Source organism: Gymnoscopelus microlampas, assembly GCF_963454915.1.
Source record: "Gymnoscopelus microlampas genome assembly, chromosome: 9".
In the NCBI taxonomy this organism is placed as follows: domain Eukaryota; kingdom Metazoa; phylum Chordata; class Actinopteri; order Myctophiformes; family Myctophidae; genus Gymnoscopelus; species Gymnoscopelus microlampas.
Genome location: NC_139946.1, coordinates 12,242,080 through 12,259,395, shown reverse-complemented (window position 1 = coordinate 12,259,395; position 17,316 = coordinate 12,242,080). Strand labels below are relative to the sequence as shown.

Below are 17,316 nucleotides of genomic sequence, written 5' to 3'. Positions count from 1 at the left end.
GGAGGGAGGGAGGGGTTTTGGGGGGAGAGGTTAGGAGAGGAGCATCAGTAGAGCCCAGTATAAAACCTTTCAAAAGACGGCTTGGACCAGACTTAACCACTTTTAACCTGGTGTCCCTATTGTGGGCATGCCATTACAGATGGCATGCCCATCTGTAATGGCATGGGGGGGGGGTGTAAATAAAAGATTACTAGTGTATACTGTACATACCATTGCTGTCGGGCAGAAACCTCTTATCTCCATATTCTAACTTTTTGTGTTTTTTCGTAAATTAACGGCCTACATACTACAGCGTCACACAAAAGTATCAAAAGTAGCAGATCTACAAGCCTAACCCTAACCCTATTTTTGAATTTGAATCGTGAAAAGTAACAGTTTTAGACATATGAGGTTTCCACCCGACATAGACGATATGCCTAGTTGAGCTTAATTTATACTTTGCCTTTTCGTACCACAAAGCATAAAGTAGGCTTTTAAGTTTCTGCATTAAGACAAACTGCAGGTTGAGCACTTGTATCACCCATCTAACAATACAGCTCAGAAGAAATATATATATATGCTCACTGGTGAATAATAGTGAAAGGACAAAAAGAAAGTCGGACCGAAACTTCATGCTACTGTATATTGCGTCTCACCAATCTGGTGACCTGGAGCCTTTGGAAATGTGTTCAGAAAAACACAGTCATTTTGGGTTTTCTGCTAAATAAACTGGCACAGAAGAGGACACACTTAACACTTAATCCATTAAGTCCGGGAACGCATCTGTGTTTTTTTTTTATATTTCTTTGGCTATTCAAAAAATAGCAGATATACAAGCTATGAGTAGATCTGAACATTTTGGGAAAAATTTGTGCGAATCTTCTGGGGGTCTCTGGAACAACGTATTTTGAGATGGGGGTCCGTGGTCAAATACATATTATTTTGGGGGTCCTTGACATGGAAAAGTTGGAGCACCACTGATATAGCAACACACTGTTAGGATATATTCAAAGATTCGCACACATTTTCACAATTTTTCAAAAATAGTAAATCTACAAGCTCATAGTGCGGCACTCGGTTACGCGCTATCAGCTTGTATATCTGCTATTTTTGAATAGTCAAAGAAAATCTTAAAATGACACAGATGCGTTCTTGGATTGAACGGGTTAAAGTCTGGTGCTCTTTTTTTTTTCTTCGCAAGCACACCCACTCACTCACTCACTCACTCACACACACAAAGACACTCGCCCATACCAGCAGAAATTCTGTCTTTATACACAACCTGTATTAAAGCAGTCTGTGCCACAGAAAGCCTGTATACAGTGGGGACAAAGTTAATTCTCTGGAGAGGAAGAGCACCATATGGGAAAACATGTTTTCATGTTCAGCATGTACCATGTACCCAGTACACTAAACACAGAATAAAACACAAGGAGCTGAGCAGTCTCAGGACTACTGTATATCTTCTACTATCAGACGGACACCTTATATATGTTCAAAACCATAACTTTTCAGGAAATGGAAAAGCTCTGATTGACCCAATGGTAATAATGTAGTTATTATTTAGTCACAAGCTTTGTTAATACTTTTCATTGGTTAAATATTTATAAAAATCCACAGGGGGGGGGTAAATAAATAAATACCGTATACTGAATATATCGTTGCTGTGGGCCAGAAACCTCTTATCTCCATATTCTAACTGTTTGTGTTTTTTCGTACATTAATGCTATTTTAGAATTTGAATCCTGAAAAGTAACAGTTTTGGACATACTGTATGAGGTTTCCACCCGACAGAGAAATATGGAGAGGTTTCTGCCGGACAGCGATATATATATATACAGGCTAGGTATAAAAACTATCCAAGTCAAGTTAGTATAGGGGCTAGTATAAACAAATTATTTAGAAAATGAGTGATATTCAACACATTACCCATCATTATTTCCTTGTCTCGTTCCCTTCATTCCTGCAGATACAGTAGGCAAGGCCAAAGAGGCAAGAGAAGGAAATCACTCTGCCTTATATACAGTATATATATATATATATGTGTGTGTGTTTGCGTGGACAAAGCACATGGGTGCCTGTACATGCTTTTCTTATGTAAATGTGGGCGTGTTTACAGCTTTTGTGTCAGTTCCACCCCCTTGATTGGTTAATCATGTGAACCCAATAGGCGTCCATATTCTGGGGGGTGAACATATTTAGATATATAGATCGCCTATTGTCAGCAAAGTGATGCGATTGTATAAAGAGGGGGGGGGGGGGGGACCTAGTATAGAGCCCTGGGGGACCCCGGCGGTCAACGAAGTAGATAGGGTTTAAGTGACTGCTGTTACCTCATGGCTCTCTGGTCGTAGCCCAGCTGGTGGATGTCCTCGCTGTAAGGGTGTGTGTACTGCTGCTGCTGCCTCATCGGGTACTGATGCATGGAGGCGTTGGGCTGGGAGGTGGTGTAGTAAGGAGGAGGCATGCTGTTACTGGTCTCACTGCGGTAGTCGCTGTCCCTGTCGTCCACGGCGCTGTCTGGGTCCTCGTCTGCACCAAGACACACAAGGGACCGTGTTAAGTGGGCCACTGGTCAATGAATAGTCTACCTCAGTGGTTCTCAAACTGTTTGATTTTTAAGGACACCCCATAAGCTCTATACTGAGAGTATACAAATGGAACCAAATCATTTGGTTCTTCAACGTTTTCCTTGGCCTGAAAACGTCGAAGACCCCTGAAGTAGGCGATGCCAAAACAGAAAAACTCTCTGCAAAAATACTCGTTGTCTTGGTTCACTATAGTGGCAGACTGGCAGTAGGGCATGTGTTCATGCTATGCTTTATTTCCGTGTGATTGATTCAACTCTGTGAGGCTGTATTGTCTCTCACACCCCTTGGCAGAATACTAATACGAGCTGATATGAGTTTGGTCACAAGAGGGAACACACAGAAAAGAAGACTGTAATAAATTAGGTGAGACACAGACAAACACAACATGATTCCCGGGTTGAATAGCAGAAACTTGTGAAAGAAACTTACTTTGCTGATCTCCCCACAGGCTCCAGTTACCTACAAGGACACAGAGGAAATAAGATAAAATTAGGTTTGGGCCATAAATTAAACATCTGAAAGGGTCCTACGGGCAGGTTCAAACACGCCAGAATGAGTGAGAGATTCAGAGTCATGTTTTTAGGGTGTAAACCCATACGGACAATCCAAGAGAGTTAATCTCTCTCTCTCATTCCAGTCTTTGACTAGTACTTTGTCTCTCTCTGTCTGTCTCTGTATCTCAGGGCTGTGCACAGACATTTTTGGGGGAGCATACACTATTCCTAGTATTCCCACAATGATGTTGCCTCACTGCAGTGTTGATTTCGTCAACTAAAACTATGACAAAAAATGTTCGTCGAATACCTTTTTTCACTGACGGAAACTAAATAAAAACAAAATAAAAACTAAGCTATGATGACTACAACTAAGACTAAATATATTGACAATTTTGTCAAAAATAAAAACTACACTAAAATGAGGGACTAGTGGAGAAGAGATCCATGTAGAACTAAACCTCATTTTCAGGTGTTGTGCTCTGAAAATAGCAGATCTACAAGCTCACAACGCGTCGCGTTGCGACGCGTTGTGAGCTTGTAGATCGGCTATTTTCAGCATGCAACCAAGTGTAAAATCAGCCATTACGACTCCATCAAGGCACCGACACAATACATTTTAGTCGACTAAATCAACTGTAGATTTAGTCGACTATAATCTCATGAAATTTAGTCGACTCATTTTTTTTTACTAACAGTAAAACATTTCAGATGACTAAAATATGACTAAAACTAAATGGAATTTTATTCAAAAGACTATGACTAAAACTAAATACAAAATTGCTGTCAAAATCAACACTACCTCACTGCCGCTATCTATAATCACACACTGTGTTCATCACAAGACACACACACACACACACACACACACACACACACGTGTCAGTGGGGAAGGACAGTAAAACTTTCTGGCCATGAACAGCCAGGGGGTCCAGGAGGTGATGATTAGTAAAGCACAGCCACAGACAGAAACAGGCCATTACTCACAGCCTGTTAAGAACTGGGCCATCGTGTGAGTCACAGTCAAAGCACAGCAGAACCATAGATGCACAGTCATGCCCTCCACACACACACACACACACACACACGCACACACACACACACACACACACACACACACACACACACACACACACACACACGCACACACGCACACACGCACACACGCAACGCACACACACGCGCACACACACACACACACACCTGTGCCACCCACTCCGCCAAGCAAGTCTCCGTGCACACATCCACAGATTTTAACCATACACCCTCCTCCACCTGCGCCCCATCCTGTCATCGTCAGCAGGCAGACAGGCTGACAGACAGACAGACAGACAGACAGACAGACAGACAGACAGACAGACAGACAGACAGACAGTGGGTTTGGGCGTCTGTGTATGTCACCTCCCATCCATCACACATCTAGCACCTATACGCTCCAACGCACCTTTACCATAGAAATGCATCATGGCAGCAGTGTTGATTTTGACAGCAAAATTTTGATTTAGTTTTAGTCATAGTCTTTTGAATCAAATTCCATTTAGTTTTTTAGCCCTATTTTAGTCATGTGAAATGTTTTAGTTTAGTCTAGTTTTAGTCGCCTAAATATCATAAGATTATAGTCGGCTAAATCTACAGTTGATTTAGTCGACTAAAATGTTCGAAAAATGTTGGCGGCGCCCTGATGGTGTTGTAATGGCTGATTTTACAAGTGGTTGCATGCTGAAAATAGCCGATCTACAAGCTCACAACGCGTCGCACCGCGACGCGTTCTGAGCTTGTAGATCTGCTATTTTCAGCATGCAACACCCGAGCGCAACCAAACATAAAATGACTTGTCTTTTAGTTGTACTGGATCTCTTCTCCACTCGTCCCTCCCTAACTCATTTTAGTCTAGTTTTTATTTGTTGACGAAATTGTCGATATATATTTAGTCTTAGTTTTAGTCATCGTAGCTTGGTTTTAATTTAGTTTTAATGTAGTTTTCGTCAGTGAAAAAAGGTAGTCGACGAACATTTTTCGTCATAGTTTTAGTCGACGAAATCAACACTGCATGCATGGCAGACAGGCGCTGCCAGCTCCAAAAAGGCTGTCTGTAGAGTAGGCCTAGTCACAGCGCCTCAATCATCACACAGTGGGCAACCAATTGTCCTGTCAGCTTTAGCTGTCTCCCTCCCACCATCCTTATAATAATAAAAATAATAGCTCAGATTTATATAGTGCTTTTCTAAGTACCCAATGTCGATTGACGCTTGACACACTCAAAGTCACTTTAACTTCATCTCCCTGTCAACCGAACCCCCCCCCCCCCCCCCCCCCCTCCAATCTTGTTTTCAATGAGTCATGGGAAGGAGGAGAGTAAAAACATGACATTGCTCTCGGGCTGAAAGCTTGTATCCCCATATTTGATTTTTTTATGCTTTTTTCGTTTTTTTGTGAATTATTGCCCTACTTGGTTGCATACGAGTGTCTCACGAAAGTATCAAAAATAGCAGGATCTACAAGCTCATCTCATCTGTTTTTTAACAGATGAGATGAGCAGGTTTTAAGCAAATATGTGGTTATGTGTGTCTGTGGGTTTTATAAATATTGAACCAATGAAAAGTATTAACAGGACCTTGTGACTAAATCATAATAACTACATTGGATCCTTTGGAACACAAGTTATTTTTTTCACTTCCTGAAAAGTAACGGTTTCGGACATACAAGGTTTATGCCCGGCAGTGACGACAAGGGGGCGTGTCAGTACGAGGGGGAGAGAGGCGGGACAACGTAGGAAGAGGTGTCAGGCGTGGAAAAATATTCAGAAATGTTGAAGGGGAACATGGGAGTAAGAAAACCAAGAAAAGACAACACTTGTGCCATATCATGTGATGATGTGTTTTTGTAATAATTATTTGTCTAGTGTCATCTCTGTCCTGCCTAAATGTCAAGTTCATATAATAATGTCAAGGAGTCTCCTATTTTCTCTCTGTCATAATATTGCTAGTTAGAAGGGGGAAAAAAATCAGCCCACTACAACTCTGTGTCCCTCGATACAATAACACTTCTTTCAGTGCCACTGAGTGACCGGTCAAGAACCGAGGCCAAAGTGTTGACTCAGACATTCGGATGCTGGGTCACCTTCATCATTATCTACCACCATCATCTTCATCTGCCATCTGACTCCATCAACTACATCATCACTCTCCGCCAACGGCAGGATTCCACCTCCGACGGTCGGATGCTCATGTGTAGGCCTATGACATGTCATTGTTTTTTTTGTTTTTTTCTATAATTTTTGTCCCACGATTTTGTAACCCACATTTTTTCACCCACTGCCAATTGCCTATGTAATCCTGGGCACTACCTACCCTCTGCCAGCCTAGGGAGAGCCCAAGCTGAAGCTCAAGCCTCCTTCAATGCATGAGGAGCAAGCAGGCCGCTTCTTATCACCCGACAGGGGGGAGTTTCCCTGCTTGGACATAGCGCGTGGAAGGAACACGTTATTCCAACCAGTTCCCTTCTCCTCCATCAGGCGCCCCGGCTGACCAGGGGGAGGCAGTATAGTGACCAGGATTACTACATGTTTTTGTGAGGGTATTAACTACCCTAGGAGACACGGGGAGAACATGCAAACTCCACACAGAGTAGGCCCTTTCACCAACCCCACCTAGGGTATGGGCGCCGATGACGTGGAGGAGAGAACACGCCCCCAGCGCCCACAGCGTCCCTGGCGGGAATCGAAGCCAGGACCTTCTAGCTGTGAGGCGACAGCGCTACCGACTGCGCCACCGTGCCCGACATGTCATTGTTTATATTACCAAACTGATAACGGGTCCTGTTAAAGCCCAGTCTTTTTCCGTCTCTCACGAGAGAGAGGTACCCCGATGAGCCACCTGTGTTACTGTGACCTTCCATCCTTCCAAGATATTTCATTACACTCAATGGCTGACTGTGTCCCTGAAGTTTTCTTATGATCTCTGTGAAATTAATCTGAATCTCATAAGGGTGATAAGAACAAATCTCTATCATCATGATATTAAGATACCGGTATCCAAAACTCCCAGACGATATATAGTTCCATATCGATATCAATATAACATTGATGGTCTCTGTCGGGTGGAAACCTCCAAATATGTCCAAAACTGTTACTTTTCAGGATTCAAATTCAAAAGTTTGATGGGGAGACACTCACAGCACTGTGTAGACGGGGCTTGTAGCGGTCTCTCCTGCTGCTCCTGGTAGGCGTACTGAAACAACAAGATCACAACAACAGCAACAGGTCAGAATACACAAGGCCTGCCACTTCTGCCAAGACAAATTACTAGCAAAAGTATCGACTGCTCGCAAAAAAAGAGGGAGAAAGAAAAATCGTTATCGATACATTTTTCCAATAGAGTGCAATTACAGAGAGAGAGAGAGAGAGAGAGAGAGAGAGAGGATGTGTGAGATGGGAGAATATTGAGACTCGATGGAGCGGAGAATGGTTAGAATGAGGACAAGAGGTGGAGGCAGTGGGAACGGAGTAAGACCTGAGGGCGATTCTTAGCTAATGTCTTCCAAATCCCAACAGTTCTCTGAAAAACGCATGTTTCTATATCAGTGGTTCTCAAACGTTTTCATGTCAAGGACCCCCAAAATGATAGGTATTTGGCCGCGGACCCCCATCTGCCGCGCTATATCTGCTATTTTTGAATAGCCAAAGTGTAAAATTATGCTTTTTAGCTCAAATCAAAAATATTACACAGATGCGTTCCAGGTCTTAATGGGTTAAGAGAGAAAGGAAGGCGTGGTGGAGAAAGAGTAAAGGAGAGCGGATAGAAGGCGATGAGATGAAACAAAAAGGGAGTGAGAAGTCGACGTCCTTACATCTTGGTCTCTCATGGCGTTTAGTTGTTCTAGTTTCTTGGCCCAGTATCTGGCTTCTTCCTCTGGAATGTCTGCAGGACACAACGACACATTGTCAAACACACACACTTAGGTTAAAAAAAAAGGTACTGTAAGTTCATTCATTCAAAGCTTTATTTATGCTTGAAAGGCACTGGGGGTTATTACCCTCATTTACTGTGAGGTCGAGCGAACAATAATTAAAAACGACAGCAAACAATGAGACAAACGCAGACAGGAAGACACATTATAACACTAAGTTATGAAAGAGCTTGATACTAAAATATAATAAAGTGAAATACTAAACTTAGTAGCTTAGTATAAATTGGCTCCATGTATACACTCTCTGAGTTAAAGGAACAGTGCAGTGTTTTACTGTGTATGAATGGGGCTAACCTAGTGGCAGTTCAAAGCGGGTGTCCAGCAGCACCCTGTGGAAGGTGGGGTCTTTGGTTCCGCAGATCTCGTTCTCAGCCATGATCACGTTGGAGTCCATGGTCAACCACTGGCCCGGGCCCTCCTGACAGACAGACAGACAGACAGACAGACACACACAGGGGAGAGATAGGTAGACACAGTTAGGCCTACACAGCATCTAAGATAAACATGTCTTTGCTAAATTGTAATATTTAAATAATTATTCATATTAAATTAACATAATACTGTGCTAAAGTAGGATCTTTTTTTAAATAAATACAGCAGCCTACATTGTATTAATAAAAGTCCCTAAATGATAATGAGTGTGGTTAAGATATTCCTTTGAGATCTACCCATCTCTTTATATTTTTCTTCTCTCTCTTCAAACAGGCAGCATCCAGTCCGAAACTGAAACTTTTATAAGTTTAGTGCGTTATCTAGCTCCACCCAAAAAAAAACGTTATACATCCATGGTATTTGTAAGGCACGTTGGGTAAAAGTACTACTGAATGTCAAGTGTTGTCATGCTGAAAGTGTGGTACTTTGCATACATGAAAGAGGAAAGAGAGAAAAGAGAAATGTTACCCTTTAGGTGTGTCAGATCTTTTGTAAAGCTTAAAGATGCAATACAGAACTTTTTTTTTGTATGTGAATAAAACATTATTTGTATCTTTATCTGCATGGTATATAGAGTATGATAAATTGTATAGAATCGGCCTCAGGTCTTAATGGGATTAAACATTATTTGTATTTTTATCTGTAGCCTATGGTAGAGTATGTTAATACAATATAACTTGTACATCTGCAGGTAGAAACACTACTGACGATTGGCATTGCCTGCAGCTCAACAAAGCAATATCTCCCCTGAGAAAGCGGTTATTCCAGTTTCGGTGTCAGTGTCCCGGATATCCCGGGAAGGACATACCGACGTAGATTTTACGGATTACAGCTTTAAGTGAAACTTGAGCTATGCCAAATTGGTAAATCAATAAGACACAGACTGTGTTTCCAAGCTCATAGTCATCTAATCACTACTTACTTACTCGGGTTGTAATTCTATTTAGCTGGTTACATGCAAATTAAAATGGAATATTCCATTCATTATACAATTTAATACAATTTCGTGTACGTTAATTGACAGAATTAATCAGTCATCTTTATTTGTTTAACGTTACTGGTCATGGCCCTTTATTAGTTCATAACCTGCAGTTTGCACATTGCTCTCATATAAGGCTTCCAGTTCACGCTTATGAACCCAGAGAATCTCGTAATGGAAAGACTAAATAAACATATTCAAACTAAACTGTACAAAGGTACGGTCAGTGCAAATACTGGTATCACACAACTTGCGAGAACTCTCCGATGATGAGATGATGATGATGAGCTTTATTGAAGTGCAAATACAATGGATCACGTTTTCACAGCTGCTTTGAAATCAGTTCGGTATTGGGGTGCACATGTACCTATCATCCATCATCCAGGGAGGGTTGGGGAGGGGGGGGGCAGAATCATAACCAGGTCAGAGAGGGAGAGAGAGAGAGAGAGAGAGAGAGAGAGAGAGAGAGAGAGAGAGAGAGAGAGAGAGAGTGTGTGTGTGTACCTCATTGGACTGTCGTATATTGCGCAGGGGGATCCATAAGGTGCCCACCATGGTGTCCCAGATCAGGCCTTTATTCCACACCTCCACCGTAAGGCCCAGATCCAGCCGGTTTATCTCACTGCAGAGGACAGAGGTATACAGAGGCATATATGAGAGAGAGAGAGATGCACAGAGAGAGAGAGAGAGAGAGAGATGCACAGAGAGAGAGAGAGAGATGCACAGAGAGAGACAGAGAGAGTGAGAGAGAGAGAGAGAGAGACCTTGGTACATATCACAATTCTCCCAAGGAAAATAAGTGTAAGGTGTGTTGTTTTATCAAGAAGAGGGACTACCAGAGATTGAGAGAAATGTATCAGGAGAATGAAGTACTGAGAATAATGTTATACACAGCAAGTGTGTGCGTGCGTGCGTGCGTGCGTGCGTGCGTGCGTGCGTGCGTGCGTGCGTGCGTGCGTGCGTGCGTGCGTGCGTGCGTGTTGGGGGAGGAGATGCTGAAGCCTAATAGTAGTGAAATGCCTTGGACAGGAATGCCATCAGGAGTTGTACTCAACCCCTGGGATGGATATACGCTACGATGCAATCTGCTGAGAGAGGTGACTGAGTCACTCAGCATGAAGTTCCAATTAAAGAGAGAGAGACAGAGACCCAAACGTACAGGAATACATTATGAATGAAACGCCCTATTAATAGTTAAAATACCATGTTGTTGCTGTCCGGTGGTAACCTCTTATCTCAATATTCTAACTTTTTTTGTGTGTAAATTAATGCCCTACTTGATCATACTACAGCATCACACAAAAGTAGATCTGCAAGCGACACGTTTTGAGTTTATAGATCTGCTACTTTTGCTGTTTTTGAATTGGAATCCTGAAAAGTAACAGTTTTGTTTCACCCGACAGAGACGATATCGCTGCTGTCGGGTGGAAACCTCATGTCCAAAACTGTTAATGTTACAAATTCAACTAGAAAGAGTGCTCCTCGGAGCACAGGTCTCCGCCAGGTCAGGTAGGTTATTGCGGGCCAGCAATGTTCGAAATTCGCCAATCAGGATGGAATATGAAAAATCGGACAGATCGGTCTTGATCACATGACTGTAGAGATAATAGTCATGTGCAATCGGCCTGTTATAGTGCTACCATAAGGCCGATTTGATAAATGTAGGGTGGCATTTCTTCCTTGGCCGTGCAAAGTTTCACGCCACTCGCACGCTGTGTTCATGATTTGAGGCATTTTGTTCAAAACGGAGCACTCCTGCAAACTTTAGAAGCCAATCTTAGCCAATCAGGATGGAATATGAACAATCTGAAAGTAGGAGTAATATCAAAATTGGCCTCCTGGTGGCGCTATAATAGGCCGATCTGAAAACTTCGGGCCAGAGGTTCTGCTCTGGCATCCAGGGAGTGCACATTGCGATCGGGCCAACGGTGCCGGAGATTAGCTGTTCACGGTGCAAAAGGTCTCGGCCATACCTTCGGCCTGGCGGAGACAAAAATAGCAGATCTACAAGCTCAAAACGATGTCGCGATGCCACACGTTTTGAGCATGTAGATCTGCCAGTTTGATACTTTTGTGTGACACTGTAGTATGATCAAGTAGGGCCTACATTTACGAAAGAAATCATAAAAAGTTCAAACGTGGAGATTGGGAAACACATATTTCCAAAAGCCCTGACAAATGGGACCTCTGAGCCTCTTTTTTCACTACTTTTGTGCGACACTGTGAAATATGGAGATACAAGGTTTCTGCCGAACAGCAACGTTATATTATTATAGCTACAGTCGGGTCTAAATCAATAATATTACTCCTCAAAGCATTTTCAATATCTCTTCCCATACTGAGCTGGGCAAACACAATGTGCACTCTGCTCTCCCAAGTGAATCAAATCCTAATAATAGACAGCTCTGATATGAAAACACATCTTTCTCTTTCTCTGAGAGCCAGGGAGGTAATCTGGCAAATGGCTGACTTGGGGCTGTGCCTTCATAGAAGAGGAAAGGGGGAAGATAGGTGGATGGGAGACAGAGAGAGAGAAAGAGAAAGAAAGAGCCTAGGGAGGAAGAGGATGGGAGGGGGGTAGAACTGCATTTTCTTTTGTGATGGGTTTCAGCAGTTGAATGTCTACTAAAAAAAGAGGAGGAAAGGAGGAGATGCCATTTTTCTTTATCTGTTCAGCTTTGGGAAAGTTTTTCTGCTTGGGCAACTTCCAGCTCTTATCAGCAGTTAAGAGATGGTGATGATGGGGTTGAAAACTTCTAAAACTGATCTAGCCTCTGAAGTCTGCTGGAGCAGTTCAATACACCCACACATTTGTGGCATCTCCTGTAAACAGACTTTTTTTTGGGAAGCATAAAATAAAAAACATCTGTGTACCCTGCACTAGAGCCACTGATGTGACAGCGGAGTTCTCTCTGTGTGAAGTGAATCTCTCTGCATGAATTAGTCATCAGTAATTTGAACAGCTAGTATTTCATCATAAATCATCAAAAGGTTTGATTTGCAGATCGAAATCATGTTTTTTTAAAGGTCCTTGACTTTAAAATGCTGAGTAATTTACAGTATTGTGATTGATTGATTGATGTACTTTATTTAGTAAGACATGAGAAACAGTACATGGAAGTACAATTCACAATACAAGGTCTACTAAACTGGATAACTCATAAAAGCACTAAGCTTGTTTAAAATGAGTTCCCAGTAAACTTCAGAGAACAACATAAAATAACTTGAATAGATTTGAAGAATGGCAAAGTATGAAACAGCAGGGAAATGAAGAAGACCAAAAGGCAGGGAATGCTGATTGTTGCAACTACTTATTTCTATTATAAATGAATAGGATTCTTGGTAAAAGCCTAAAAAGTTGCATCCCTGAAGATGATTCATCAACAGAGGTTCTGAAAGTGGGGTCCAGGGACTCCCAGGGGTCCTTGACATGAAAAAGTTTTAAAAGCACTGAAATAGAAAAGTGGAGGAAATGATTGATGCAGGTGACTCACAACATGAAGTCCTGCTCCCAGCATGGCTGACTGCCACGCACGGCGATGGTTGTGCTCTTGACATTTTGTACCTTCAGCGTCACGTAAGTGTTAAATTTCTCTGTCAAAAAAAAGACAAGAAAAGCAGAAATGTCACTGTTAACGCCACTCTGTGTGAGTGTGTGTGTTTCCGTGTTAAATATAGCACCCACTGAATGCCTAGTGACGTTTATTGGAGCTTGCACTCATCAGTCTGAAGTGACAATGGGGAAAACACCCTCTTTAAACAAATCAACATGTTCACATTGATTGCGTGCCACCTGTTAACATCAAGCATCACTCAACGCTTTAACCAATCATTACATCGATACAATTGAAAGATGTAGCAGTACATCAGAAGAAGTCAATGACATTGTGAGTAAATGTACCAAACAACCAAAGGTCCATCATCCTATTATATATTGGTGGACCTAAACATGGCATTGATGGCAACGTCACTCATCACCTATAGCCTTCACAGTAAAGAAAGAGAACTTACCTTGGGGTCCATCGAGCTTGGCTTTCTTCACTGCAAGACAGATACAGAGGAAACAATGGTCACAATGGGCTTTAAGAGTAAAACAATCAATCTGTTTCTTCTGACGTTATGTGGTGTTTTTCCACTTTCAGATGAGTGTTTTGTTACATAAAACAAGCAGTCAAATCTTCATCATCTTTTAGTAATTTAATGCTGTCGTTAGTCTCTCAAAGATTTCAAGCGGAAATCTTGACACAGTATATGAATATTCATCTGAATCTATTCTGAAAATATGACATTATTCCAGGGGACTATAGTACAACAGTTGCAGGCTTGCAACTGGAATTACAATCACACTCACATTCAGAACCACAATTGCCATATCTTACATAATATATACTGTATATGATTTTATATAATATATTTATTTACAGTAAAAACAACTGTAGAGAAAGTTGTCTTGGTGACACTATAGGAGCAGACAAACATTGGACCGTCTAACATCTTCTTGTGCCTCTTTCCCTGTAACGCATACATGGTGCCGGCCCAACCTTCACTTAATGCGGCCCGCAGGTTAATATCGGAATACTGATCAATTATTGAGTTCAGCTGTTACAATTCCAAACATGCTAACATGACCCGCTTTAATGTACTCCAGTCTATATCAGTAGCTTAAAGACTAGTATTAAAATTCTATTGTCTTTTTTATGTCTAATGTCTTTGTATTTAGGTTCATAAAGTTAACATAAGTATAACTAAATGCATTTGAAATAAAATAAAAAATGTTACTTTTCCAATAAAAAAATAGTCAAAAATAGCAAAAATAGCAGATCTACAAGCTCATAACGTGCCGCACTTCGACGCGTTTTGAGCTTGTAGATCGGCAATTTTTGCTACTTTTGTGTGGCATAGAATGGCCCGCCAGTATATGCAACGTGGCCCTCCGGAGTGAGTGTGGAAATATAGTGGCCCTCTCCGTCATCAAAGTTGCCCACCCCTGCTGTAACGGACACATGCCTCTGCCTCAAGCCTATGCGCATGCATGCATGCATGGTTGACTGGTGATTGACAGAAGCCTGGCATTTCAGAGGGAGGAGGATGGGTCAGCTCTAGTTAGCCTAGTCCTCCTTTCTTGTTATAGTGCAGAATGCCACAATCTCAATATCAAAGGCAGCGATATAGATGTCAGGACCTCCCATGCAGAGCCAGTCTGAAGGGCCTGGAAGGCTGTTGTTAGCACAGGTGAAAGAGACTAGCTAGAGAAAGGGTTGTGCTTGGGCACGCTCTGTGGAGTATCCGTTCTTTCACAGAGCAATAGGGTGTTTTGATCCAGGAAAGCATCTGTGTCTGAGATTTTAGCTATACAGTATATAGTGGAAAAGACTTCCACACACCCAGTCACTCTCAGAGCAGGTGCGTAAGCGATAAACAGTATAAAATCAAAAAGGGAGAGATACCCGATATTCATTAGATATAACAACGTTGTTACATCTACTAAATATTCTCTTGGAACGTGCAAGTTGCAGTGTGCGGGTATCTCTCCCTTTTGAGCTATATATACAGTATATGGCACATTGGTTCTCAAATGGGGTCCGGGAAATTATTGGTCCCGAGAAAAAGTAGTTAATATTGCATCACAATCATTTTAACCACTTTAACCATTATTTTATACTTTGACTATTCAAAAATAGCAGATCTACTTTGTGCCGAGCTTGTAGGTCTGCTATTTTGGAAACATCATGAAAGATTTTGCAAATATTTGAATATATATTTATATTCTTTTTAAGCAAACATTTTTGACTCAAATCTTTGCTTCTGGGGGTCCCTGGAACAAAATATTTTTTAGATGGGGGACCGCGGCTAAATACACATTATTTTGGGGGTCCTTCACATGAAAAGGTTTGAGAACCATATGATATAGCAACATACATTTTTCAGAAAACTGTTAGGATTAAATACGTGCGCTGTAGCACAGTTTGTGTGACACAATAGGATCATCTCTGTTAAGGTGTGACCGCCACTATCATCAACACTGGACCTCTGGAGGTAACAGTAACATTTTAAGCCAAATAAATCCCCATTCATTATTGATTTGACCCTGTGTCCCACCAATTCCATGCACCCCCGTTGCATGTACAGTGAGGCATTAATATTCAAAGCCCTGGTTTTTAAACCCTGGATATTTTCACTGAAGCGGCATGCTGTCGGGCATGAAACCTCCAATATCTGCATTTCGTTTTATATTTTTTTAGTAAATGAATGCCCTAGTTCTTCATAACAGTGTCTCACAAAATAGAAGATCTATAAGCAGATCTATATGCTCGCAGATCTATAAGCTAGTGAAAAAGATAGTAAAAATAGCTGATCTACAAGCTCACAACGCGTCGAGCTTAGATCACTATTTTAAAATGTTTTTAAAAACAAAAACAAAAATGAAAGAATGATAGAAGAAATTAAAAAAATCCGTGGGGAACCTCCTCAGAAGCCACTTCTCTGTGGACAGGGCTGTGACACTGGCAGTGCAGTGTCTTCAGACACACCACACACACACTGCTTGACATCCAAACAGGACATTGGCAGAGACCTAGAGGGCACCAGAAAAGTGATACTCCTCCTGACCTACTGACCGGCTGCTCCATAAACAGAAGCTTAACTACGCCTCCCAAGCAGTCCGCTTGTGTCCTGTCAGCTTAGCTCCACACTCCACAGTACAGCACCCGGGGAGCTGGGGGTTAAAGCCTGATTTATACATAGTTGCGTGCCGGTGTCGTGCTCAGTAAATAGCAGATCTACAAGCTCACAACGCGTCACGAACGTGACGCGTTGTGAGCTTATAGATCTGCTTGTTGATGGTATAGCCTGAATGAATTGATTTAACCCATTAAGACCTGAGGTTCCGATTCTACAAAATGTCTTCTAAATCCTAAGAGTTTTTTGAAAAAAACGTATGTTTCTATGTCAGTGGTTTTCAAACTTTTTAATGTCAAGGACAGGAATCATATGTATTTGGCCATGGACCCCCATCTCTAAAGATTTTGTTCCAGGGACCCCCAGAAGCAAAGATTTGAGTTACAATGTTCACTTTAAATATATATATATTCAAAAAATGTTCTCGATTTTTCAAAAATAGCAGATCTACAAGCTCATAGCGCGTAGTGCCGCGCTATGAGCTTGTAGATCTGCTATTTTTTGAATAGCCAAAGTGTAAAATAACGCTTTTTTAGCTCAAATCTAAAAATGACACAGATGCGTCTTAATGGGTTAATGGAGAGGATTTTTCTGGACCGCTTCCCCTTTCAGCGACGGGGACTTCCAAAAATAGTATCGCCACTAAAGACCCCCTTAGGACAATGCTTATCATCAGTACATCCTCCTGATGAGTGAAGCAGGTGGAAGAGACATTCTAATATGGATTAGAATGTGCCAGTCATCAAACTACAGTACACCATATCTCACAGTCACGATGTAGTCGATGTGAATCCTTTGCTGATTGCAAAGCAAAATCCCCCCTTCCTTATATTCAAGCTGCCTTACAATTACAAAGCAGTTACTGGTGGGTGGGCGCTGGGCGGGTGGTTGGGGGGGGGGGGGGGGGGGGGGTTGCTGTACACAGTTGACAAAAGAGCTGCTCAAATGAGAGATCTCTTTTCACCCTCCTGCTGCTTACGGAGGCTAATTCAGAGAAGCTCCAACATCAATTCCTCAACACCTCCCAACCCACTCCCTGCTGCCAGTTGTCTTTTATTTCTCACACACACGCACACGCACACACACACACACACACACACACACACACACACACACACACACACACACACACACACACACACACACACACACACGCACTACTCCCCTCACCTTCCCCACCCGCTCTGGATTCCCG

General features: G+C 42.1%; 1 protein-coding gene across 1 annotated transcript in view; it reads right to left on the bottom strand.

The window, feature by feature from the left end:
• Positions 1-13,970, bottom strand: part of unc13a (unc-13 homolog A (C. elegans)) — a gene marked incomplete at its 5' end in the record, with an annotated part of 66,910 nt that extends 52,940 nt beyond the window's left edge. Inside the window, 9 exon segments of the mRNA XM_084065960.1 lie at positions 2,313-2,511; positions 3,000-3,029; positions 7,239-7,293; positions 7,913-7,983; positions 8,327-8,450; positions 9,948-10,065; positions 12,938-13,037; positions 13,455-13,484; positions 13,928-13,970. Of these exon segments, the coding sequence (XP_083922086.1) occupies positions 2,313-2,511; positions 3,000-3,029; positions 7,239-7,293; positions 7,913-7,983; positions 8,327-8,450; positions 9,948-10,065; positions 12,938-13,037; positions 13,455-13,484; positions 13,928-13,970 (770 nt within the window).
• Between the last annotated feature and the right edge of the window lie 3,346 nt (positions 13,971-17,316).